This window comes from Mandrillus leucophaeus, unplaced genomic scaffold (assembly GCF_000951045.1).
Source record: "Mandrillus leucophaeus isolate KB7577 unplaced genomic scaffold, Mleu.le_1.0 Scaffold41, whole genome shotgun sequence".
In the NCBI taxonomy this organism is placed as follows: Eukaryota; Metazoa; Chordata; class Mammalia; order Primates; family Cercopithecidae; genus Mandrillus; species Mandrillus leucophaeus.
Window position 1 is genome coordinate 1,246,581 of NW_012104365.1, and position 27,158 is coordinate 1,273,738.

Sequence of the window (27,158 nt, forward strand, 5' to 3'; positions counted from 1 at the left end):
CGGGTGGCCAGGATGCCCGCTGCGCCCCCAGCCACAGAGGTGGGCGCCTCGGGTCTCGGGCTTCCCCGCCACAGCAAAGTCGCCAGAGTCTCTCCCTAAACAAGGGCAGTGCCCGCAGGCTCAGAAGTGCTGGCGTTGGGTTAGGCAGTCTGGGGTTTGGAATTCCCCTCTGCCAGTTGCAGGAGCCTGTGCGCATGGCATTTGACCTTAATGCACCTCAGTTTCTGCATCTGTAAAATGGGGGTGATCCAATACCTGCGTCTTGGGGGCAGCAGTTGGGATCATATGGACAGCGCTGGTCACTCAAGGGAGGGCTCTGTGCTTGTTCGCTCTTCTTCCCCAGGGAGGGCCATGAGCCTTCACCCATGTGGGTTGGCCCCTGGCCCCCTGCTGGGCAGACACCAGGCCCCGGAGTGGGTCCAGCTGCAGTTCAACGGATGGGATCTAGGAAGAGGGGCCTGAGGAATCCAGAAAATGGCCAGGGCCCCAGCTGGGCCAGGAAAGAGGAGTTGAGGATGGGGAGGGGCCTCCGGCCTCCTGGCGACAAGGCTAGAGTGTTGCCTGTGCTCAGTGACCATGGGTGCATGAGTACCAGGTGTCCAGCAGGCAGAACCCAGAGTGGGGTGGAGGAGAGCTAGGTGAGTGTTTCCGCCCTTGGTGAGGATACCGGGGACACTTATTACAGATTGTTCCAGGGGCCCCACCCAGGTCTGCCCCTTACAATCTCCTGGGAGAATCTGTGTTTTTAACCAAAGCACCAGGAAACTCCGGGATCAGGCCATTCGGGAAACTCTGGTTTAGATCCATCAGTGGTTCTTTTCAGTGCCTCGAAAACGGGTTGATCCTGCTTTCCCTTGAAGACATTTCTGGTTGTCACACCTGGGGGAACGCCACTGGCACCCAGTGGGCAGAAGTCAGGGACACTGCTAAGCATCCTGCACTGCCAGGAGCCCTCCTTCCCCTCAAGGCAGTAATGGTGTAGTCCACAGACTAGTGCTGGGGTTGTTAAACCCTGAGATACAGGGATACGTGGAGTCACAAAGTCAAGAAGGGGGGACACGGGGACTTGGAGGACACTTGAGAGCCCACTATCTGCCAGGCCTTCTGTGGTGCCCTTGGAGGAGAAGCTCGTGGCAGAAGCTTAGCCCAGGCCCAGAGGATGGGCAGCTGAATCCACTCATCAGGAATATTGAGCACCTACTGAGTGCCAGTCCCTGTGCTGAGTTCCCAGGGTGGAGTCAGGAAAGAGAGGGAGATGAGGCCCCTCTAGGGTGTCCCCCTCTAATGGGGCAGAAGTCCCTCCCCCAGTGCCTGCACAGAGTAGGTGCCCACGAGTGTCAGTGTCCTCCCCTAAAGCATCCCTGTTTTTGGCAATGCATGAGTACTAAGCACAGTGAGTACTAAGCGTATTCTGGGTTGAGTACTAAGCGTATTCTGGGTTGGATTTTGGGAAAGGGCGTTCCCAGTCCTAACCTTCAGCAGCTTGGCAGTGTGTTCAGGGCCACCAGGAGCCCATGTTCTGCCTGCAGTAATTACGCAACTCCTCACCTGTTCCTTGTGCTCCTCAGTCGTTGGGCATTTTTAAAATAGTTCTGCGGCCTCTGTCTAGGCCTTAATGGATGGATGGCAGGGCTCAGCCACTGCTGACCCACTTTCCCCAAGGAGAAAACGGAATATTTTGTCAGTGGGTCAGCAAATGATTATTCATCATTGAAAATGCTTCAGACGCTGATCTAGATGCTGGGATGCTGCGGGGAGCAGAGAGGCCTCGAGGTGAGAATTCACTTGGTGGCACTGGGGAACAGGAGGGTGGTTGAGGCTGGAAGCCCATGAGCTAGGGGACTGGAAGGAGCTGAGTTTGGGGAGGTGGCCCATGGGCCTTGGCCTCCATCATAAGCCCCTAGGGGTTTTACATGTGCAACCTGAGGCCACTGGCAGGTTCTAGGCTGAGGAATTGCATGTCCCTCAGTGTCTGAGAGAAAGCTCCTCGTGGCTGCTGTGTGGCTACAGGTTTATTTGGAGGTTGTGGCAGCAGGGGAGTTACCAGCTGCTTGGAGGACAGGAGGGTACCTCAGAGATGGAGAAAGTGGGAAGCACTGGGGCATTTCAGTGGCAGGGCTGATAGGACCCGCTCATGACTTGGGTACCCTAAATCCAGGATGCCATGCAGGTCTGGGGTCTGAGCACCGGGTGGATGGTGGTGCTGTTTATGGAGGTGTGGAAGGCTTGGTGGGGGAGGAGGGAGACTGGTGGGGGGCTTCTGCAGTGCATTCCTTCACTTTCTGTGGAGAGGGGAGGTCTGGGAGAGGAAGCACGCATTCCGTACCGACCGTGCTAATTTGGAGGGGCCGTGTGCCCTGGGCCATTGCACGTCAGAGTCTGGAGCTTGGGTCAGTGGTTGATCTGGAAGCTCCAATCTGAGATTCATCAGAACGGGACTGGCACTTAAAGGAGGTCACTTGGGAGGGGCTGAGGCAGAGGGAGTGGCTGGGTTCCTTGGTTTCAACATTGCATGTCAATGTTGAGTCAGATAGGACCCCAGTCCAAACGCCACGTTTTGGTTTGGAGCAAGGGTCCTGGTACCCAGGGAAGAACCAGGCTGTGTGCCCACAACTCTTTGGGCACTCTGATGCCAGACCTCGAGAAGGTCCCTTTGCCTTCGTTCCTTTTGGAACCAGGAGGATCTGTCCAGCTGCCACCTGAAGCTCGGCTTCCCTGATTTGTGTGGCTACTTCCTTGGAGCTTGCTTGGGAATCTTAACTCTCACCCTTAAAGGGGTAAAGTGCTATTTCTGGGGCCAGGGCTGCATTACTTTAGGAACAAATTAACCACTCATTCTTCCAGACTTCGAAGTCTGATTTCGAAGCGCTGACTTGTAGTGGGTTATTTCTGCACTAAATGGGATTTTTTTTTTTTTCCTATTAAACATTTTTTTTTGAAGGGAAAGGCGTGATCGATGATATCATGACATGTCCCAGCTGATGCTCATTAAAAGTTGTGGCTTTAGGGGCTGCAAAAGACAGTTTGAAATTTAATGCCTTGTTTCCCTGGCTCAGCTCAGAACTGGGGCTGGGCAAGGCTCCCTGAAGGCAATAACTCTGAAGACCCAGATTGGGTCTGGAGTTGCCCAATTCTTTTGAAATCTTAATGACAACCAGCTGGACTTAGCAGGCTTTTCTGGTAGCAAGTGACTGAAATGGACTAGACACACAGAAGCGAGGGGCCATCTGTTAATTCAGGAAACTGGGCGTCTGTAGCTCCAGCTAGCCTCTCCTTGTCTGTCCCGGGCTCAGGCTGGGTCATGTCACTGACCCTTGAACCACTTACTGGAGTGAGGGAGTAGGGAGGACTGGACGGCTGAGACCTAGCTCACTGTCTCCTCCAGTCCAGAAATGGAGCTGGCATCCCTGCCATAACCATCCTGAGACTTCCAGCAGGAAATCAGGAGGATCACAGAAGGAGATGGGTGCTGGGATCACAAACTCCAGCATGGCAGTGCAAGGCTCACCTGACCTGCAAAACCCGCCGTGCATTGCAAGTCACCCTGCAGCCTTCAGTTTTCTTTCATGTGACCAGTGGGTGCTTGGAGGCAAAAGGCAGAGTCATGATGTCCTGGCAGCTTGAGAAGGCCCTGGGAGAGGTGTGATCCAGCTACACATCTTCCTTTCTCTCCTTTCCCCGCAGGACACACCTGTGAGAGCCAAGAACCTCCCCACAGCCAGTGGCCCCTCAAGTCTGCTTCTCCTTCCCCTGCTCCGAATCTCACATTTTCTCACCACTTATCCCAAATCCCCACGCAGCTGTCACCCCATTACCAGACTGCTGTCTGCTGGTGAACTTTGCCGATGACCAAGCTGATTGCTCTGTTTTTGTTTGAAGGGAAAGGAGTGATCCCCAATCTTTCGAAATGGCCTAGGGCCGGGCGCAGTGGCTCACACCTGTAATCCCAGCACTTTGGGAGGCTGAGGTGGGCAGATCATGAGGTCAGGAGATTGAGACCATCCTGGCTAACATGGTGAAACCCCGTCTCTACTAAACATGCAAAAAAAATTAGCTGGGTGTGGTGGCGAGCGCCTGTAGTCCCGGCTACTCGGGAGGCTGAGGCAGGAGAATGGCATGAACCCAGGAGGCGGAATTTGCAGTGAGCTAAGATCGCGCCACTGCACTCCAGGCTGGGTGACAGAGCGAGACTCCGTCTGGAAAAAAAAAAAAAAAAAGCCTACCCTGTACTTGGGACTCCATAAATATTTTATAGGATGAATGAATAATGTGGTCTCCAACTCAGGGGATAAGTTTTTCTGGAAAAAAATTACTCAAACACATACACGTATATATTTAATTACACTAGTACATCATGAATACATTCTCCAAGTGAGAAATTGAAAACATTGCAAATAAGGCTCAAATCCCTCTGGAACATGAATCCCCCCCACCCTTCGCCCTTCCCCAGGGAAGCCACTGTTACCATTCATGGCGTTTCCCACCAGACTTTCTTGACATAAGCGTGTGCTTTTTAAAGAAATGGCATCACACAGCACTTCTCGTTGTGAAGCTGTTTTCATTCTGCAGTGTGTCTTGGAGATTTATCTGGCTTCATAGGTTCTGTCTAATTGCTTTAGAATATTCCATGGCTGTTTCGCCTTTCTGCTATCGATGGCCATGGAGGACCTTCTCAGATCCTGTCACAGGCTGTGCTGCAGGGGCCAACCTGAATGAGGCGCTGGACGCATCTGTACAAGCATTTCTTGGTAAGACACATCCTAAGAATGGAACTCCTGGGGCTTAGGATGAATGCATTTTAAATTTAGCCTGCTATTGCCAGACTGTTTCCCACAGTGGCTGTGTCACTCCCAACAGCAGTGTCGGAGGTACCCGTTTCTCTCACCAGCACTTGATACATTCACATTCTGAAATTTTGCCAATCCTCCAGAGAAGTGAAAATTACATTGTTTAATTTGCATTGCCTTGATTGCTTGAGAGTTTTTCTTATGTGACTTGGCCATTTGGATTTCACTCTCTGAGCGTTGCCTCTTCATTCACTTTACCCTCTTTTTCCAGGGGTCATTCGTGTTTTTCCGAGTGGTTTGTGAGCACCGTTGATCTGGTCTGGAACTCGATCCTCCGCCGGCTGCAAATATTCATGTCCTGTCTGTTATGTGTCTTTTCACTTTGTTTATGGTGTGCTTGGTTGAATAGAAGCTTTTAGTTCTGATGCGGTAAAATGTATCCAGCTTTTTCTTTGTTTTTGCTTTTTGTGTCTTAAGAAACCTTTTTCTGCCTCAAGTTTAGAGTGAACAGCTTTCCTCAGTGTAGCAGGGAGGGTCCTGGTTTTAGCTCTGAAAGTCCTGCACCCCGAGAAGCCCTCAGCCCGGGGCATACCAGGATGGCGACTCAAAATCACATCCCTCCACGTTTCCTTTTGAGTCTTGTATAGCTTTTTCTTTGCATTTATTTTTCTTATCTACTGTAACATGTATACATGAATAGTATGAGGTTGAATACAGGGTTTTAATAAGGATTACAGGAGTCACTGGGTTTAACCCAGGGATCTGTTGATTCTCGTGGGGATTCCTAGCCCTGGGTGAGTTGAGTAGAGGGAGGAAAGGTGGTCCGGGGGTGGGGGCAGGTCCAGTCAATTTACTTTACCCCTGACTGTGAAGTGGACCGTGGCTTCCGAACCAAAACTCAGAGCAGGTTTTGGGCAAGAATTGGTCTGATCTGGTAGCCTACATGGTTTTGTTGATATGATTGACAACTGGCTTTCCCATCGTTGCTGTGAGTCCCAGGTTGACAATTTTCCAAGCAGGGATCAGCTGTGTGGAGCAATTTGGATGCTCCTTCTCGCAGCCTGGCTGCTTTCCCAGGGCCGGCCCCAGGAGGGAGGCTCCCTGCGTGCCCGCCTACACGAGCAGCCTCGGACTGACTCTCAACAAGCCTAGGGCGCTGGCTTTCCCAGAACCCTCCTCTGATTCGGGATTTATACCAGACTTCGGTAGCGGTTTATTTTAAGGAAAAACAGCAAGACACATCCCTCGCATAGGACTCCTGGCCTGGGCCGGGGCTGGCTGGGATGTGGGGATGAGAAGACCGGGGGTCTGGCCTTCTTTGGGCTGGCCCGGGTCTGCGTTGTGGGCTTTGTGTTGGGCAGGGGGAGTTGCCCTTTGGACGCTGGTGACCTTGTGGCCTAGATTACCTGGAGCAATGTCGATTTTGTGTGATTATGGTATTTTCAGGAAAGCTACTTAGGTGCACCAGTCACCAGGGAGGGTTCCCGCGTGGACCTGTGGAAGGCCTTTCCTGGAGGGAATTCAGCAGCTCTTGGGCCTCACACTGCGAAGTGGGCCAGACCGGGGGGCTCTCTATGGAAGGTTCCTGGGCCAGGCATTTTAGTCACAAACTGTGTGGGCCAAAGGAAACACAAGTGAGCGAGTGGGCAAGAAGGTGTCGTGCTGGTGCCCCTGTGTGCAACAGGGCAGCCCTGACTCAGTGCCTCAGTGCCTTGGGTGGTGCTCTTGAGGACAAGTGTGTGTGAACGTGCATGAGAGTATGAGGCTGTACATGAGTGCGCGTGCCTGTGTGTGAATGACTGTGTGTGAGGGTGTGAAGCTGTGATGAGTTCATATGCCTGTGTATGTTTGTATGTGCGTGTGAGGGTTGAAGCTGTGCAGGCGGTGCGTGCCTGTGTGTGCGTATGCATGTGTGTGAGGGTGTGAGGCTGTGCATGAGTGTGTGAAGGTGTGCATGAGTATTACGTGCACAAGTGTGTGCATGAGCAAGTGTGTGCATGCGTGTGTGCGTGCATAAGTGTATGTGTGCATGCGTGTGTGTGTGCATGAGTGTATGTGTGCATGCATATATGGATGCTATCTCTCTCAACCTAGTGTGCCAGCTCAGCACAGCCCTGCCCTGACCAGAGGCTTAGGAGGTCCTCCAGCCCCCAGCCCTTAACTCTCCATCTAAGCCAGTCCTCCACCTTCACTCCCTGGCCTTCACCTGTGCTGCTCCTCCTGCCGGAAGGCTCCCGGCCTCCTGTGGAGTGTACCCATCTGTCAAGGCCCAGCAATGAGACCTCGTCTGTGAAACCTCTCACCCCCCATTCTGGGGTGATCTTTTCCCCCTGTAAACTCTTACTGTCCAAATCTCTTCTTCATCTAAGAATACCAGTCAGATCGGATCGGCACCCCCACCCCCTCAGCAGCCTCATTTTAATGTAATCACCCCTTTAAAAAACGCCGTCTCCAAATATTGCATTCTGTGTCACTGGGGATCAAAACTTCAACATGTACATATTAGGGGGAATACAGTTTAGCCCCTGACAGCTGGGAGCTCGGCTAGGGCCATGAGCTGGGCCTCGGGTCCTTTCCACTCTGGCTTTTGCAGAGGCAGCGTGAGGTGCAGAAGTGAGCAACCCACAAGAAACAGACTCAAGTTCTGTCACCGCTTCTGATCTGGCTTTGGATCAGTCTCACTCCTGCCTCAGAGTCGGCCCTCCCTGACTCGGGCTGAGGTTGGCATGAACCCACCTCTCAGTGGGAGGCTGCAAAGCCACACTGCAAGAAGAACACATGAGGTTGGAGGTGGTGTTGTGGCCATTTTTGGGGAAAATCCCCAAAAATGTGACCGCATTGGGAGGGACCCTCAGAGACTTGTGCCTGGTTTCTGGCAGATTTCGCCCCAGGCCCGTTTTTCTTTGCTGGGTGTGCTTTGCCTGCTGCTGCTATAAATCGCAGTTGTGAGTACAGCTGCAGCCGAGTCCTGTGAGTCCTCTAGTGAATCACTCAACCTGGGGGTGGTCATGGGGACCTCAGCACAATAATCATCCTGTTCACTCTCTCGTTAATGATCCATCTTCTCCACCAAAGGTAAACCCAGGGCAGCAGTGACTGGCTCATTTTTGTGTGCAGAGCATGCACCCCATGCCTGGCACCTAGCAGGTGTGCTGTAAGCTCTGTGTCCAACGGAGAGCGTGATGGGGAGGCGATGGTGGGGAGGTGGGGTTGGTGGCAGGGAGGCCTCCTCTCCTCATCCCTGTGCAGAGGCCCTTCTTGCGGCTCACAGTAGTTTCTTCAAGTAGTGTCGCTCTGACATTGAGCTTTTCACTTCTCCCTAAAGGACAGCCATTTAGCAAAAAGAATCTCCTAATTTAGCAACATGATCTCTCTCAAGTTACAGGAAGTGGGCATGTGGCCTCTTTGCATGAGTCTCTCAGCGGTGGAAGCTGGCTCTTCCTCCCGAAAACATGTCATATTTTTAGACCGTCTTGAATGATTTACACACCTTTTCTACAAGCAGACCTGGAGATGGGAATGTGCAGGCCTGCCTGGACGTCTTCTCCAATACCCACCTTGTGTGTTCGTGCTGTCGCCTGACAGGTGCCCTTGGTAGCCCTTCTTCATCCGAGCCTCCATCCAGGTGGCCTGCCCTGCTCTGTGGCCAATCTGCCTCCTGGAGGCTGGCACAGACTTCCTGCCTCCCGCACATTGCACATTTGGACCTAAGTTCATTGCCACTCACCCAGAGGGCAAACACTAAAAATAGACTCTCTTCACTGCATGAGGTTTCTAATACAAGCTAAGGACTGTGTCTCTCCACTTACGAGTGTCCGAAACAGCTGTATGAACTGCACATTATCCATCTTCCGTGACTAAATCCTCTTAACAACCCTAATTCACTCTAATTCCGGTAACCAAGACGCTCCTGCACTCGAGGCTTGGTGCATGTTTCGATTTTTATTTTAATGGTTTTGCTATCTGTGCCTTTTCCTATAATAATCCATGAGAAATCATGATAAATTAACTCCATTACTTTTTACTGTTTGGTTACACATTGCGATAATAAAAAATAAGGAAGTATTCCTCTTATTTGTAGATTAATGTGATTTCCGACCTAGAATATTGTGGTCACGGGTGACAGTGCAGAATGTTGTACACTGATCATTTGCGTTGTTTGCTTGGGAGTCACTGCAGTGGGCGATTGGAGAGCAGCCACCCTGCAGTCACTGTGCAGGGACAGTGATAGCCACACCAGCCAGGACCTGTCCTCAGTCCTGCTCACTCATTTACACATCTCTGTGGGAGGTGGGCTCTACCTGGTGTGACCCCATTTGACAGGTGAGGAAAACCAAGGTTGAAAGGGATGGAGTAACACGCCCAAGGTTATAGCTGGTGAGCTGAATTTGAGCCTGGACAGTCTGCTGGATTCTTGGTCGTTTTGTGATCATGTCTGTCATGAACCTGGATTTATATTATATCCCTTTGGTTCTGGAAAGAGTCTGACAGCAGGTCAATGCTTGTTGTTACTGCCTGCTTTGGAAGCCCTTAAAAGATGCCCCAACTCTGGCTGTCCCTGTGGGGTGCCTGTCTTGGAAATGAGCAGGCTGCTGACTGAAAAGAGCCTTTCCCTGCAGATGGGATGTGGTGCCCCACAGGTGGGAGCCCGTGTGCCCTACGGGTGGACACTGGGGTGGTTCTCTCCACCTGTCCTCATCTGTGGCTTGTTCCCTTTGTTAGAGTCTTTAGTTGATGTTGGATATGAGCACACCTTTCTTCTGAGGATGGTCTAAGCAGGGTGGAGGAGATGCAGGTTACACAGAGGTGGAAAAAGGACCCTTGGGGCCAGGGGGCAGGTGTGGAGTGTCCCCGGGTCCCAGTGTGACCTTGTACATGTTCACCCTTCTCTGAGCCTAACTTTCCTGGTGGATGGAATGTGATTCCCAAACCAGTGTTCACAGCTGGACAAGAGGATCACAGGAGAGATGTCTATCGCTGCCAGAACAATTTACCACCAACTCAGCAGCTAAAGCAACACTGATTTATTGCTACACACAGCCTGTGGGTCAGGGGTGCAGGTGGGCTTGCCTGCTTCCCTCTCTGGGTCTCCGCAGCGCTGTGCTCTTTGCCAGACGCTCTGGGAGAGAATTCACTTCCTGCTCATTCTGGTGGTTGTCAGAATTCAGTTCCTTGAGGCTGTAGGACTGAGGTGCCTGTTTTCTTGCTGGTTGTCCGCTGGAGCCGGGGCTGGGGCTAGGGCTGGGGTTGGGGCCCGGGTCAATTTGGTTCTCAGCTCTAGAGGCTGCTGCCTTCCCTGACTGATGTCCACCTTCAAGGCCAGCGAGGGTGGCTGAATCTTCTCAGTCTTCAAATCTCTCCTCCCTCCCTTCCACCCTGTCCACTCCTGCCTTCCCCTCTTCTTCCTAAGTGATTCCATGAGGCCCATCGGGTCTTCCAGGTTCATCTCCATATCTTCAGGTCTCCTGATTATAACCCTGATCCCAGCTGCAAAGGCCTTCATGTTGGTGCCTACATTGGTGTTTGATCGGGTCACCGGGGGTCGGGAGTCCTGAGGGAATGAATGGCTCTCAAATTCTGCTGTCCATACTGTGGGTACGTGGCTGAGGGCTGCTTGGAGGAACCTCACAGTGGCTGAGGGCTGCTTGGAGGAACCTCACAGTAAAACAACCTCTCACTTACACAGCACATAAACTCCTATGTGAGACTCTGATTTGTAGCACTAATAGTGCACAGGAAGTTTTTTCATTCATTATAGATTTAGCTGCAGGGGGCTTTTGATAAAAAGACTTGGTTGAATATTGTTAAAGTGAATATAGTTAAAACAGATCTGGGATCCGCCCCCTTGCTCAGCATTTCTGTCACCCCTGTCCCACTCCAGGCTGCCCCATCTCTCCCTGTCGGATGCAGCAGCCCTGCACCCCTGGTCCCCGGGGCCATCTCTGCTGTTGCCCACTTTATCCTCTATCTGGTGGCCCCAGTGCCCTTCCAGGAGAGGTTAATCTGCTCTCAGCTCTTCCTGGCTGGAGACCCTCCCAGGTTTCCTGTTTCTCCCAGGATAAAATCCATACTTCCACTCATGCTGGGTCAAGTCCTGAGGTCAAAAGTTCAAAGGCCAAGCCCAAAGGTCAAGTCCTTTGAGTATTGAGGCCTGTCCCCATCCTCAGCCTCCCGCCATCTCCCAGTACTGCCCCACCCCACACCCCTGGCTGCTTCTCAGCCCCTCCAACTGCCCTGTGCTTGCTAGTCTTGCCCCTACCACCCCCCACCCCCGTGGCCTGGCCCCCATGCCTGGCACAGGCCCTGTGCTCAGTGAATACTGGTTGAATGAGTGAGCACATGAATCGATGAATGAGAGACTCAAATGATCAAATATAAAGCAGGGCCTGCATCTCAGGGACACTCCTCCCGCCTGGCGAGTCTGCGGTCTTCAGGCCCATTGCCGAATGAAGGCTCCATTTCCCATCTTTGCTGTGAGTCCCAGGTTTCCATGGGAGCAGAACCTGCCTACCTTGTTCTAATGTCTGCACCTTCACTCCCAGCTGCTGATGGCCCTCCAGGGCCCATCCCCAGGAACAGGGAGGCTCCCTTTATGCCGCAGTGTGTAGACTCACAGATCCCCCCCAAGTAGCAATTGAAAAGAACTAGCAGGGTCTATGACCCCAAACTGCAGCCTGAAGTACCAGGTGTAATCTTTGTCGCCCCCCAAGTTATGGGACGGCAGAGCCCCCGCCAAATAGAGAAGTGAATGTTATTCCCCCGTAGGCTTTGGAAAACCCTTGCACAATTATTAATATCTCAGAGTGAAGGCTGGTGAGGGCGCCAGAATTTAATTGCCTACATAATTGCTTTCCCCAAATGCGAAATCCCGATGGACCCGCCAGCTTCAGGGTGCACATCGGTTTTAATGAATGGTGGGCGCCGAGAGAGATCACAGCTTCTGTGCAAACACAGACAGCCGTCACTATTTATAGGTTTGTACAGGTTGATTCTTGGGATCATCATTGCTACGGCTGTAGAACGTATGATCTATATTTAAAGCACTACCTGTAAGCCTAGTGCTATGGATTTTCTGTAATTTATAGCTCAGGCTACGAGGCTGCTTTTGAATTGTTACTCTGTAAAGTACTTAATCTAGAGTTGCTGCGATGGGGTGCTGGTGGCATGAATCTGCGCTGTGGTGAGTGCACAAGCTCCATGGACTCTGCTGGGAAAAGAAACAACTCTCTTAAGTATATAAATCCAGTAAACATAGGAAATGTACACATTGCATTGGCAGAAGGAGAACATGTTTGGGTGACAAAGGGCATTATTTAAACATGAACGATCTTCCTTTAAAGGTTAAAGAAGAAAACACCTAATAGTGTGTACAACAATGCTAGTTCTAGAAGAGGGTTATAGATTTGCTCTTTTATTTATTATTAACATTCTAATTATATAAATATCTCATGAGCTCCTCCTCCTGGCTAAAATGAAAGCATTTTGAGTAGGGGCACAGGGAGCTCGGACAGTTGCCATCGTGGAGTCCAGGCCCTTCTCTCCACTTCTGTAGGCAGCTGTTTTACCACGGAGGACAGAGATGTCCAGAATATCCGCCCTGTGCTTCCGTAGTCACATGTATCTGTGGGAAATATATGGTACTGGTAAGCGTATATGCACCCATGTGTGTACGTGTGTTTGTGCGTATGATTGTGTTCACCATGAGTGATTATGGCAATGTTATGTTATTCTGTCATGTACTAGCCCAAGAAATAAGAGCTCCAATGATGTTAGACTACAAAGATCTTTTGCAGTAAAAAGAAGCTGCTGAGTGGCATTCGCTAGTGTGGATATGCCATAGGGCAGCCATTCTGCTGTGAGGGACAATTAGGTTGTTTCCACTTGATCGGCCTCATGCATACCTTCCTGTGTTTGGGGTTTCTCTGGAGTAGATGACAAGAACTGGATGAGCTGGGACAGGACATTTTCTATTTGGGTAGATGCAGCCAGTCGTCCTGGTTGCTGGTTTCAGTCCCACCCTGCATTTGTGGTGCCTGTTTCACCACCTCGTCACCAGCATTTGGTGTTAGACTTTCAACTTTGCCTGTTTGTTTATTCTTTCCTTCCTTGGGGACAGGGGATAGAGCCTGGTGGTTAAGAAGGAGGCCTGAGGGGACAGATCCATGCCAACCCTCCTGCTTCCTGGATCCGTGGCCTCCAGGAGCTCTACTGGTTCCTGTCTTAGACTTTTTGGGCTGTAACAACAAAATATCTTAGATGAATAATTTAGAAACAGCAGAAGTTTATTGCTCACTGTTCTGCAGGCTGTGAAGTCCAAGGTCAAGGTGCCGGCAGATTTGCTGTCCGGTGAGTGCCGGTTCCTCAGAGATGGTTCCTTGCTGCTACATCCTCACAAGAGAAAGATGTACACAGGGCTGCCTGGACCCTCTTTTATAAGGCACTCATCATTGATGAGGGTGGGGCCCTCATGACCTAATCACCGTCATCTCTGAGCGCTGTGCTGTCCTGTGCAGGACCCATGTCCCATATGTGGCTGTTGAAATTTATTTTAATGTTAAATGAACTAAAATGAAATGAAATTAAAAATTCAGGTCCTCTGCAGCACACACCACATTTTAAGCACTCTCAACACTTGTGGCTTCCATGATGGGCAGTGCCACACACGGCATCTTCATTCTCGTAGAACATTCTAGTGCATAGTGCAGTGCCCGGGATGAGGCAGCCTCCCCAGCAACTTGCACCAGCCCCAGCCTGCCCTTGACAGGGCTCTGGCCATTCTTGTCCCTCGCATGGACACATCTCATCCTCTCCGAAGGCCCCTGCTCCTCCCTGCAGGCTGAGCCATCGCAGTCCCTCCCACAGGGCCCCAGTGCTTCAGTTCCCCACTTCTGGTGGCTCCCGTCAGCATCCACTTCACAGGTCTCCACCCGGGCAAGGCTCCTCACTCATCTCCCTGCACCAGCTCTGGTCTTGGCCTCCACATCTTCCTGAGTGACACCATGTGGGGAACTTGATGGGTATTTTAGGGTACAGATGAGGAAGCTGAGGCCTCAGGAAGACCGCTGCAGTGTTTTTGGGTAAAGTGGACCAGGGACCACATTGGGGCACCAGCAACTCCAGCTCCTCATCACGGGAGCCAGGGCGAATTCCTTTCTTTAGGGGATTCTGCCTTCTTTTTCCCACAGTGCAGTGCCGTTGGGGGAGAGCTCATGGCTGATCTCACCCATTGAGACCCATTGAGATCCACTGTGACTCCATTTCTGCAAAGCTCTCCAGACCCTTCGCCCATGGCGTCAGGAGAACTGTGAATTTAGTTAAAGGGCTGAGGGTGTCACTGCAGAAACCATGTGGTTCCCTGCAGCAGGGCCAAGGCCTCTGTTACTTTATTTTGTGTTGTTTTTCTATAAAGTGATAGATGTATATGGTAAAAATATAAAGAATACAGTAGGATATATGGCAAAAATCAGCTTCTCTCGCCCCTCAACTCTCCAGGCCTCTGGGTCTTCTCTGGCTGCTCCCAGAGAAGTGCTGTCGCTCTAAAAAGTCACCAGTGTTGCCTCTGAATCCTTCTGGAAGGTCTACACAAAACTTTTGTGCACGGCTTTTGAAATACACATACACACACACAGACACAACATTCCCATTCTGTGTATGCTCCCGCACACCTTGATAGTTCTTTTAACAGTATATCACAGCAGTTGCTGTATATGAGCCTACAAATGTCTTCCAAGCAGATCCCATCTCAGGGCCTTTGTGTGTTCTGTTCCCCATGCCTGGCATGCCCTTTCCTTAGAGAGCCCTGTGCCTAGGGCTGATTCCCTTATTCCGCTCAAGCCTTTGCACCAGTATTTCTAAACCACGACCCTTGTTTCTTTCTAAGACCAGTGTTAGGTTCACAGCAAAACCGAGAGGAAGGTACAGTGATACTCCATAGACCCCCGTGCCCACATGCATAGCCCCACACATTATCAACATACCCCACCAGAGCACCTACATGGACTCAGGAACAGCACCCGCAGTCCATGGTTACATTAGGGTGTGTTCTTGGTGATGTACATTCACTCATTCTTTAGACCAGTTTGTTCATTTTTTTAAGACAAAATCAGTCAATTTTCAGACAAATTTATAATGACACCTACCCCTCATTATAGTATCATACAGATACTGCCCTAAAACTCCTCTGTGCTCTGCCTATTCATTCCTCTCTTCCTTCTCTGCAACCCCTGGCATCCACTCATCTTTTTATTGTCTCCATAATCCTGCCTTTTTCAAGAATAGCATAGAGTGGGAATCATACAGTGTGTGGCCTTTTCGGATCGGCTTCTGAATGTGCATTTACATTTCCTCCATATCATTTCATGGCTTTATAGCTCATTTTTTTTGTACTGAATAATATTCCAATGTCTGGATCTACCATAGTTTGTCTACTCACCTGCTGAAGGACATCTTGGTTGCTTCCAAATTTTGACAATTATGAATAACGTTGCTATAAAAAAATTCATGTACAGGTTTTTGTGTAGATATGAGTTTTTGACTTCTTTGTAAATACCAAGGAAGGTGATTTCTGGATCGGGTGGTAAGAGGATTTTTAGTTTTGTAGGAAACCACCAAGCTGTCTTCCAAAGTAGTTGCACCATTTGGCATTCTCAGGAGCAGTGAATGTGAATGAGAGTTCCTGTTGCTCCACATTCTCGCCAGCATTTGGTATTGTCAGTGTTCTGGATTTTGGCCATTCCGATGGCTGTGCAACGGTCTCTTGTTGTGGTTTCAGTTTGCGTTTCTCTAATGGCATAAGGTTTGAAGCATGTTCTCATGTACTATTTAGCATCTGTAGGTTATTTTGGTGAGATGGTCTATTCAGGCTTTTGGCCCATTTTTAAATCAAATTGTTCATTCTCTTGTTGAGTTTCAAGAGTTCTATGTATATTTTGGATAACAGTCCTTTATTAGGTATGTCTTTTACAAATATTTTCTCCCAGTCTTCAGCTTCTCTTTTCAATCTCTTGACAGTGCCTGTACAAAGTAGACTTTTTTTTTATTTTAATGAAGTCCAGTATATCAATTCCTTCTTTCAAGGATGATGCCATAATATTGTATCTAAAAGGTCCTCAGAAAACATAAGGTTTTCTAGACTTTTCTCCTATGTTACCTTTTAGGAGTTTTACATTTTTTGTTTTACATTTAGTTCTATGATATATTTTGAATTAATTTTTGTGAAGGGTATAAGGCCTATGTCTAGATTCAGTTATTTTTTGCATGTGGATGTCCACCTGTTTGAGAACATTTATTAAAAAGACTTTCTTTTCTCCATTATATCATCTTGGATCCTTTGTCAAAAATCAGTTGACTATATTACATGGATCAATTCCTGAGCTCCCTATTCAGTTCCACTGATTTATTTGTCTGTTTTTCTGCCAATATCACACTGTCTTGATTAATGTAGCTTTATAGTAAGTCTTAAAGTCAGGAATGCCAGTCCTCCAACTTTGTTCTTCTCCTTCAACAATGTGTTGGGTATTCTAGGCCTTTTGCCTCTCCATATAAACCTTAGGTTCAGTTTGTGAATAGTCACAACTGATTTTGACTGCGATTGCATTGAATTTATGGATCAAATAGAGAAGAACTGACATCTTGACAGTATTGAGCAGACTTCCCATCCATGAACATGGATTCTCTCCCCACTTATTTGGTTCTTTGATTTATTTCATCACAGTTTTGTAATTTTCCTCAAATCTTATACATATTTTGTTAGATGTATACCTAGGTATTTTATTTTTGTGGTGACTTGCTCATTGCTGGTTTATAGAAAGAGATTAACTTCTGTATGTTATCCTTGTATCTTACAACTTTGCTATAATAATTTATTAGTTTCACGGGGCTTTTTGGTAGAGTTTTTTTTTTTTAATTTTCTACATAGATTTTCATGTCATTTGTGAACAAAGACAGTTTTATTTCTTCCTTCCTAATCTAGGTACTTTTTTTTTTTTTTCCTTTTCCTGTCTTATGGCATTAGTTGAACTTGAACAATGTTGAACAGACACACAATGTTGAAAACCTGTCTGAGTTTTGTCAGATTGTGTCTTTCAAGGAGTTGCGTCATTCATCTAGGCCATCAAATTTGTGGACATAGAATTGTTCAGAGTATTCCGTCATTATCCTTGTAATGTTCATGGGATCTGCAATGTGTGTTCCCTCTTTCATTTCTGATATTAGTAACTTGTGTCCTCTCACTTATGTTCTAGTCTAGCTATAGACTTAACAATTTTATTGATTTTTTTTTCAAAGTATCAGTTTTTGGTTTCATTGATTTTCTTTATTGATTTTCTATTTTGAATTTCATATTGATTTATGCTCTAATTTTTATTATTTTTGTATCTCCTTGCTTTGGATTTAATTTGCTCTTCTTTTTCTAGTTTACTAAGGTAGAACCTTAGATAACCGATTTTAGATCTTTTTCTTTTCTAGTGTATACATTCAATGTTACAAATTTCACTCTAAACATTGCTCTCACTGCACTCACAAATTTTCATAAGTTGTATTTTATTTTTGTTTAGTCCAAAATATTTTTAAATTTCATTCGAGATTTCTTCTTTAACCTGTGTGGCGCATGAGGTGTGTTGTTCAATCTCCATGTTTTGAGATTTTCCAGTTATCTTTTTGTTATTGATTTCTAGTTTAATTTCACTGTGGCCCGAGAGCAGATATTGTGTGATTTCTTTTACATTTATTAACGTGCCGGGCATGGTGGCTCACACCTGTAATACCAGCACTTTGGGAGACCAAGGCGGGCAGATCACGAGGTCAGGAGTTCGAGACCAGCCTGCCCAATATGGTGAAACCCCGTCTCTACTGAAAAAATACAAAACTTACTGGTCGTGGTGGTAGGCGCCTGTAGTCCCAGCTACTCAGGTGGTTGAGGCAGGAGAATGGCTTGAACCTGGGAGGCGGAGGTTGCAGTGAGCTGAGATCATGCCGCCGCACTCCAGCCTCTCAAAAATAAAAATAATAAATTTGTTAACGCGAATTTTGTGTCCCAGAATGTGGTCTATCCTGGTGAATATTTCATGTGAGCTTGAGAAGAATGGGTATTCCACTGTTGTTGGATGAAGTGGTTTATAGATGTCTGTTACATCCAGGTGATTGATGGTGCTGTTGAGTTCAACTCTGTTGTTACTGATTTTCTACTTGTGGGTCTGTTCGTTTATGATAGAGGGGTGCTGCCGTGAACAACTTTAATCATGCATTCATCTATTTTTTTCTTTGAAGTTCTGTCAATTTTTGCCTCATGGATTTTGACGTCTGTCATTAGCTGTGTACATGTTAAGGATTGTTATGTCTTTTTGGAGAATTGACTCCTTTATCATTATGTAATGCCCTTTGTTGTCCCTGGTAGCTTCTCTTGCCCTGAAGTCTGCTCTGCCTTTCTTCTTTACTTTACTTTTAATTTTTACTCTTAATTGTAAGATTCATGTTGAAAAGTGCACATACCATAAGCATTCATCTTGATGAATTTTCACCAAGTGAACACACCTCTGTAGGCGGAACCCAGTTCAAGAAACAGAGCATAACCTGGATCCCAGAGCCCCCTGTGTCCCCTCTTAACAAAATCCCTCCTCCATGGGTAGCTATTCTCTGCAGTCTAACACCATCAAGTAGTGTCTGGTTTTTATTTTTCTTTGTTTTCTTTTTTCAGACAGAGCTCACTCTGTTGCCCAGGCTGGAGTGCAGTGGCATGATCTTGGCTCACTGCAACCTCCACCTCCTAGATTCAAGCCGTTCTCCTGGCTCAGTCTCCTGAGTAATTGGGACTACAGGCACACAGTACCATGCCTGGCTAATTTTTGTGTGTGTATATTTTTAGTGGAGACAGGGTTTCACCATGTTGACCAGGCTGGTCTTGAACTTCGGACCTCAAGAGATCTGTCCACCTTGGCCTTCCAAAGTGCTGGGTTACAGGCAGGAGCCACCATGCCTGGCCCTGGTGTTGAACCTTCTGTAAATGGAATAAAATAGAGCATAGTCTTCTTTAACGGAATATTGTGATACCCAGGTTTTTGTCTGGTTAATTTCACTGTTGTATGGTATTTCATTTTGCGAATATAGCACAATTTAATGCCTGTTCAAATTCTTAGGTTAAAAATTTCAAAAACGTTTTATTGTCTGATAATTATCTTTGATTTGGATGAGTTATTCTGCATGTGACACATCTGGACACTGGCATGCATAGTTTGCGCATCTGCTGAGCAAATTCCTCTGTGTCCTTCCGAGGTCTGCACAGCAGGGCGGGGGTGTATTGTTGCATCTGTTTTGTGTACTGCTTGATTGCCAGTGCCTGGTGCATAGCAGATACTCAACAAATATAGGTCACGTGCAGGTACCAATGCAAGGCCATTTCCTGGAGCTTCCCTGAGCTTCCCAGCCTGGCCAGTGGCTCTACACACTCCTATCTCTCCATGCTGTGATGGTGTCGGGCATGCCTTACCCCTTCACCATGCAGACTGGGCCAGGCCATCCTGTGCCTGGCAGCACACAGGACAGGACCTGGCGTGGTTTCAGTGTTTGGTGCATGTTTGTTGAGCAAATGTCTGCTTTGTAAGCCAGGGTTGCTGGTAGAGATTTTGGTGGGTTAGGGAGGCAAGAGGGATGAGCTGGAGCTGGTGTTATGGAAAGAATGTAGGAGTCCTTTTCTGTCCTGTTGCTAACCCTTGTTAAATACCCTATCTGAGCCTCAACTTCATTGTTTATAAAAAGAGGATGACTAGTCCAACCTCACAAGATTATAAATTAATGCATGCGAGGTCCTTGGTAAGCTCTAGGCTCTACAAAAATGCTGTCCTCAGTAATCTTGTTGCCTCCTCCTCTTCCTTTCATACTTCCTCCGCCTTTATCATCATCAAGTCAGTGACTTTTCGGGGAACCCAACAAAAGCATGAGGTTCTTGCCTGTGTGAGTTGGGGTATATTTGATGTAATAACAGCCTGAGTGCTGGAGCTGACGACATGGGATCCAGTCCTGGCTTTGCAGGTTTGAGACCTGGGGCAGGTACTTAAGAACTTTGCCTCTCATTTTTCTCATTTGCTAAATGGGACAATCACAGTTCTACCTGATTTGGGTAGTTTCAGCATTAGCCAAGTCAATCATTGTAAAGTTTTTAGGACAATGGCTGGCACATGGTAAGAGCTAAGTGTTAAGTAAATGAAAACCCAACCATCAGAGGCCTGTGCCAGGAGGATGTTTGGCCCCTTTACAAGAGATCAGGGAGGAGACAGGTGAAGTTCTTCCTCTGCTGTTAGCGTTTCATTCTCGTGTGTGTCACTACAGGGTCACAGGCTGGCTGCTGCAGTTCCAGGCCCCACAGGGCACTCCAGGGCAGGAAGCAGGAATGCAGTCAGGACTGCAAACTGCACCTGCAATGGTGACAAATGCCTTTTCTGTAAGTGGCTCTCTCTGTCTATCAGCAGTCTTTCCCAGAGGCCTCAGAAGCCTGTTCTTCTGCTTTCATTAGCTAGAGTCGGAGCATGCAGTGTCTGTCACTGCGTGGGGGGACCCAGGATGGAGGAAAAGTCACCTGGAGGTCTACAGCTGTGTGCCGTCAACATACAAAGTGGGTCAGTGGCCCATGACACAAGAGTGCAGGGGCCAGTGCGGCTGCCTTCCGCCTTCCCTGTCACAACCTCCCAGCCCTGGGTTGTGTTTCTCTGCTCTGGGTTCTGTCTTCTATCTCTGCTGCCTCATAGGCCCCTCTCCCAGTCACCTGGATGTGCTGGGGGCACAGAAGGAGAATATCAAAGGGCAGATGGTCTCACACAAGGAACTTTTTGTTCTGCTAATGGTGAAAGCATATTGAGGGCTTCTGTGTGCTGTGGCAAATGCCCAAACCCTGTAAGGTAGGTTCTCTTCTCACTTACACCCCGAGGCTCAGCCGGGCCGCACAGTCAGAAAATGTTGGGACCCGATCTTGTGCCTGGCTCTGTGGCTCCTGCCCTAGGCAGCTTGAGTGGACTTGACCCTAAGAAGGGCTGGGCACATCTCCAGGAAGCCATGGGATGCCCACACCACATTTTTTCAGGGCAACTCTGGCTGCCAATGCCTTTCAGGGCAGAGGCCAGGAATGGCAAAATCAGGGATTTGGTTCTAGAAGAGCTGGGTGTGTTGTTTTTAAAAAGCCCTGGTTGGCATTGCATTGAGCACCACTCTGGGTAGTCTATGGTCACAGCTCTAGGTAGAGAGTCCCTCAAGGATGTGGTCAAAGGTGCAGGAAGTGAAATTCAAGGTTATGTCATCAAGCCAGGTCCAAGGACCATTCCCACCCGCCACTACTTCAGGTGTTGTTTTCCCAGGTGCCCAGCAGAGGGCGCAGCTGCCCACCTAACGAACCTGGCCTCCGCCAGCGTGGTTGTTTTGCCTTCATCTTTTCTTGGGTCCTGGAACTCCCACACTGGTGTTTTATCTTCTTGTTTCTCTTTAGATGGTTCCCTATGAGTTTAGCCTGAGATGGTGGCTTGAGCAGTTCTTCTTAAGCATTTGAAGTTTGCTGAATGAGTTATTTTTACATTAAGGATGAAGAAGAGTTCCCTGGAGCCCCAGAGAAGAAACCAGATTGTCCTGGGGGACTGAGGCAGCAGAGGGAGGGTGAGCCCCTCAGTCCCACAAAGCCTGGAGCCAGCTTGGACCGTGGGGAGGCTGAGCCTTCACTCCTGGAGCAGGGCAGTTGCCTGGCTAGGCTCCGCCATGCACATTCATTCATTTATGCACCAATGGATATTTATGTACTGGGAGACTACGACCTCCCAGGCACATTCTTGGGTGAACAAACACAACAAAAATCCCTGTGCCTGTGGAGCTGACATTGCCACCATCCAGGTCCTTGGCCCATCAGCTCCTCCAGGGGCGTTCAAGGCTGCCAGGGCCCTAGGAAAGCAGTTGGTAGCATAAGAAAACTGCAGAATTGAGCTAACCTTCTAAGTGCCTGCAAGAAGTAGCCTCAGGCCAGTGGTTGGTTTCAATTTACAACCCATTGCGACACACTCTGGATGCCTTAAAAGTGTGTTTGGTTGGATTGGAATGGCCCTTCAGAAGTTGGGTTTACCTGGAGCTGAAGACTCATGGTGGGTGAGTCTCAGGAGAACCACCACCATGGTTGGTTTAACAGCTGCCCTTTGAGCCATGGAAAGGCCACAGTGGAACTGTGACCATGCTCATTTGCAACTGGTATGAGCATGTGCCCTTCCATTGCCTGCCCTGATCAAGTAGATGGTGCCTGTGAGTATTGATGGTTGTTGAGCCAGGGCAGCAGACTCTTCCATGTCACCCCAAAGGCTGCTTGTCAAATGGGGCTCCTCCTCTTTTCTGCCTCATCCCTCCCTAATCTGATCCTCCCCACCCAGGAAATAGCATCACACCCACCCTGTTGTCAATATCAGACTTGTTGATTACCTCAGTTCTACCCCGTCATAAATGGTTAATTAGACAGCAAAAAAAAAAAAAACTCTGGAGGTATTCTTGGCTTCTCTCTCTAGTCCCCCGTAGCTCAGCCATCGCAAACCTGTGGGAGCCACCTTCAGAGGACACTGAGTCCAACCTGTTGGGCGCCTCTGACTATCCCTGCTGGGCCAGGCTGCTGCCATCACCCACCAGGATAATTTCCAGCCTCCTAGTCCATCCTGCTGCTTCCTCCCTTGCCCCATGTGTCCCTTCTCTAACAGCAGCCAGAAGGATGCTCTGGAGACCCACCACTGCCTCAGTGGCTTTCTACCATCCTTGGAACAAAATCAGGTTCTTCCTGAGGTTCATGAGATGTTGCATGGTCTGGGTCATCACCTCTCTGTGGCTGCAGACCCTTGCTTGCTCTGGCCTCTTTGCAGGAACTTCAGGGCTCCATGCTGCTCCCACCTCACGGTCTTTGCTCAGGCTGTTCCCTCTGCCCGGGGCACCCTTCCTCACTTGCATGTCCAGTTGGCTTCCATTGGCCCTCGCACTTCCAGAGCATCGCTTCTGCAAAACAGGCTCCCTCTCTGCTCCAGATGAGTTATCCTGCACTCTGTACTCATTGAAATTAATTGATCCATTGATTCATATTAGTCAATCTTGTCTTCTGTGCTAGACCTCAAGCTCCACAAAGCCAATGTGCAATCATGTCTCGTTCATGATGGTGTTCCTGGCAAAGTGCCTGTTTGCGCACAGAATAGATGCTTAGGAAATGTTGGATGGTTGGATGCATCCATTGGTCTGTACCTGCTTTAAGAATAAGACCAACTTGGGAGGTGTGTGGGGGTGGAGTTGGTCTTGGGGTACCATTCCTCACCACTCCCTAATGAGCGGGAGTACCTCATACCTGCACTGTGTGTTGGAGGGAGTCTGCCATCCCTGAGCCATCTTTGCAGTGATGTGCTCCCTGGCTGCCCCTGGGCAGAGGAAACTGCCTTTGCCTTTGCAGTTTTGTGAGTTTTGAAGGGGACTTGGGCAAATTGGACTGACTTTGTCCCACCTTTGTGGTTCTTCAGGGAGTGGTGTTGGCTTATCAGGGCTGCCCTGAGTCAGGAAATGGCTTTGGATTTTCTGACCAAGGCGATCAAGGAGCAGAAGGAGGGCCCCTCGATGAGCTTCTATCTGATCTGGAATCTGGGTGGAGACGGAGGGTTTCATTGTGATTATGCCCACCAGGGCAAGAAGCGGAACCCAATCCTCCAAATTCAAAGCTCAGCCTAGTGCCTCTATGTGCTTTTTTTTTTTTTTTAAAGCTTTATTGAAAGAATTTACATACCATTAAGTTCATGCATTTAAAGTATAAAATTCAGTGGTTTTTAGTATATTTACAGAGTTATAAAACCATCACCATAATCTAATTTTAGAACATTTAGAACATTTCTAGCACTCAAAAAAGGAACTCTGTAGCCATTAGCAGTCAGCCCTTCTCTTCCCCCGCTCCCTATCCTCAGCATCCACAGATCTGCTTTCTGATTTGATGGACATTGCATATAACTGGGTTCATGTGGCATGTGGCCTTTTGTCACTGCTTCTTTTACTTGTGTAATGTTTTCCAGGTTCATCTGCATTGTGGCACGTGTCAGCTCGTCCCTCCTTTTCATGGCTGCATATTGTCCTACAGTAAGAATGGACCACATTTTATTTACCCATTTATCAGTCCATGGACGTTTGGGTTCTTCGTAATTTTTTGGCCATTATGAAGCTTTGTTCGTTCCAATAGGATTTCTGCAGTGGCCTTCCAAATCCATCCCTTGCCAGGGATCTTGTTGAGGAGGGACAGTTGGTGATTTTCACAAAAACCTCTTGAGGGCCCTCAAGGCTGGAAACCCTCCTCCAAACAGGTGCCTTTCGCACACCGTGGGGGCCAGATCCTCACAGGGTTCAAGCCAGTCATGGTCTGGAGATGACCGACTTTGAAGGCCAAAATCTCTCCTGCAGGCAATTTACCTGGAGACCTTATTATTTTCCATTGATCAGTAGAGGTGGGATTGCTAACTTTTTTAAATTTAAAACTATTTTTAGTATGGAACATCTCAAAGCCAAAGAATAATATAATGAACAGCTCCATCTCTACCTACCTTTAACAAACCACAGTGCTTTGCTAAAATATATACTTCTAAGAAATAAAACCTGGTTGCATCTCATCTTCCGCTTCCCCACTCCATGTGGGCTCCTGAGCTCAAATGCCAAGTCTTACCCTTTTACATGTTTTTAATCCTCATCCATACACAGTTTGGTGGAGTAGGTGAATGGATGCTGCAGTGTAAACCATCTGAAGGGACTAGGGATAATTTCTGGTGGCACACGGACAAGGCAGTAACATTGGCTTAGATAGAAAGTTCCTTCTGGTAACATTAAGAAGGATATCTCTATTCGGTGCCTGCCTGGCTGACCTCCTCTCTCACCCTTGGGGCCTTTTTAACCACACAGGAGCCAGCTCAGGCCAAGAGTGGACTCAGGTATTGAGTTAGCACTGTGGTCCTTCCCACCAATGCCAGTCAGCGAGGCTGTGCTCCATCAGTCCTATTGAAGGCTTCCTTTAACAAGCATGTCGGCCCGGTGTGGAGGTGCACACCTGTACTCCCAAGTACTCAGAAGGCTGAGGTGGGAGGATTGTTTGAGTCCAGGAGTTCGAGGCTGTAGTGCACTGGGATTGCCCCTGTGAATAGCCACTGCACTCCAGTCTGAACAACAGAACAAAACTCTAAAAAAAAAAAAAAAAAAGAAAGAAAGAAAGGAACAACAAAAAAAGAGAGTGAGAGAAAGAAAAGAAAAATGTGTTTAGGTGCAAAGAGTTGATTTAAAGACAGATCTTAATGGAAGGATAGGTTTTAAATAGGGAAGGCTAAAAAACGTAGGGGTGGTTGGCAAATGACAGACAGCTGGAGACCTCTGGTATGAACTTTCTCCTCTCCCCCACCTATAGCCAGTCTCTGGCCTCTATCCCTTCCTACCGGTCACCACCATCTCTGCACCTGCCATGGCTGGGTCAGCTGCAGGCTTCCTTCCAATGGAACTGAACTGTCTCAGGTGTTCACTCACCCAGACTCGGAAGGGGCCCAAGAAACCTTCCCGTGGGGCCAGTACTCAGTGTGTCAGGAGAGCCCCTGGGGACTTGGAGTGGGAGGTGTTGAATACCCACTTGGAGAGACCCTGGGCCCAGAGCATTGGCTGTGGTCCAGCTCTTCCATGTGCTGGCTTGTGGCCTGGGCAAGAGTACTCACCTCTCGAAGTTGCCCTCATCTCAGAAGTGGAGACCACAGAAGCTCTCACCTACCAGGGCAGTTGTAGGAAGGAATGAGGTCCCCATGCAAAATGCTCAGTCCAAGGCTGGCAGGCCACATCACCATCCAGCCAGCACATTTTTATGTGGCTAAAACGTATCTATTCCTAGCAGTTTCCCACCAGTTTCCTCTTTGTTTCCTGGTCTTAATTGCCAACTGTAATTAAATGATTATTTGGGCATCTTATTAGTGTGTTGGTGACCATTCTCGGCTTCACCCTCCCCCTTTCCCGGAAGACTCAAGGAGCTGGGGCGTCTCTGTGTTTGTGCACTGCTAGGTCGCTAATGCCTGGTGTGGTGCCTGGCACACACTTGACTCTGCACATAGTCTGAATGAATGAATGAGTCCTTTCTTTAGAGGTGATCGATGCTGCTGAAGTAGCTGCTGCTAAGAGCCCAAAGAGCTCTGTATGGAGTGAACATCCACTTTATTCCTCCTCCCCACCACCACTCCGCTCAGTTCTGTCCTTGGCACTTAACCGGGATTTTGTCCACACTGCCAGCGCTCACACTGCACTCCCAGGCCCTGCTGTAGGTGCTAATCTGATGGGGGCAGCCTCAGGGAGGGCTCTGTCCCCAGCAGGAGGACCCTTGGTGAACAACTCTCCCTGCTCCCCCCACCCCCCTGCCCCAGTTCCAGCACCTGCAAAGGGGACTTGGATCGGGGCTGCCCCATGGGGTTGTTTGAGAAACTGAAATGGGGGTGTCCTCCCCCAGGTGTCTCTATGGCCCTTGAATCCTGATGTCTGTTGAAATGCCTCCTCCTCTGGGCACCTTCTAGGACCAGGCCAGGTGACAGCACCATTCCAGCCCCCTCTCTACCCTTTCCTGGACTTTCTTCCTTCCCTGCCCTGGCTGGGAAGCAGCAGCTGCCTGCCTGTGTTCACCCCACACCACCTCCGGGGTTGTGAGATTCGCTCCTTAGCACCCTGGAGGACACCTCTGTGAGCTCTCTGAGTGGCAGCCCTAGGTGGTGTCGCCTCCCGTGCCTGGCCCCTCCGGTTCCTAAGGGCGTCTGAGGAAAAGCCTTATTGGAAAGCGCCCGTGCCCTCCTCCCTCTCCCTCCCCGGCAGGGAGGAGGGTTCAGAGCAAGGGTTCGGAGTGTCGTGTGGGGGTTCCCCAGCAGGCCCAGGCCAGGTGGTTGCGGGAAAGAAGCCTCGGGTCGCTCCCCTCCGGTGCCGGGGTGGGCTTGTCGGGACCCTCTGGCCTCCGCGTCCCAGGAGAGGAAGGACCAGGGAAACCAGCTGCCTGCAGCTGCTGGGGAATTTAGGGGCCCTCAGGGTTCCCTTTTGTCCGGGAGGGCAGGAAGCGGGACTAGGAAGCTTTCTTGTTTCTAGAGCACAGGTTGGTGGGGTGGGCGGCTCCTAACCCGGGGTCCAGCCCCGCCTCCCCCACCCCGGCGCGCGGTCCAGGTATGAGCGACCCCTCCCTGTGGCCACGCGCCTTCTCACGCCCCTCTCCCGTGACGTCATGCTCCTCTCGCGCGGCATGATGGGAGAATCCTAATGTTTTCCAACAGATGCTCCAAGAACAGCTTTCAGATTAAAGCAATTGCAAGAGCAAAGATTCTTCTTTTTCCCTTTTTATTCTGGGGGGGTGGG

At 49.1% G+C, this 27,158-nt stretch overlaps 1 protein-coding gene across 1 annotated transcript in view; it reads left to right on the forward strand.

Annotated features, from left to right (window-relative positions):
• Nucleotides 1–1,488: 1,488 nt before the first annotated feature.
• PHACTR3 (phosphatase and actin regulator 3) overlaps nucleotides 1,489–27,158 on the forward strand; it is a 278,863-nt gene continuing 253,193 nt past the window's right edge. The window contains exon 1 of the mRNA XM_011992331.1: nucleotides 1,489–1,773. Coding sequence (XP_011847721.1) covers nucleotides 1,746–1,773 — 28 coding nt within the window. The 5' untranslated portion in view covers nucleotides 1,489–1,745. The remainder of the gene's footprint in view (nucleotides 1,774–27,158) is intronic.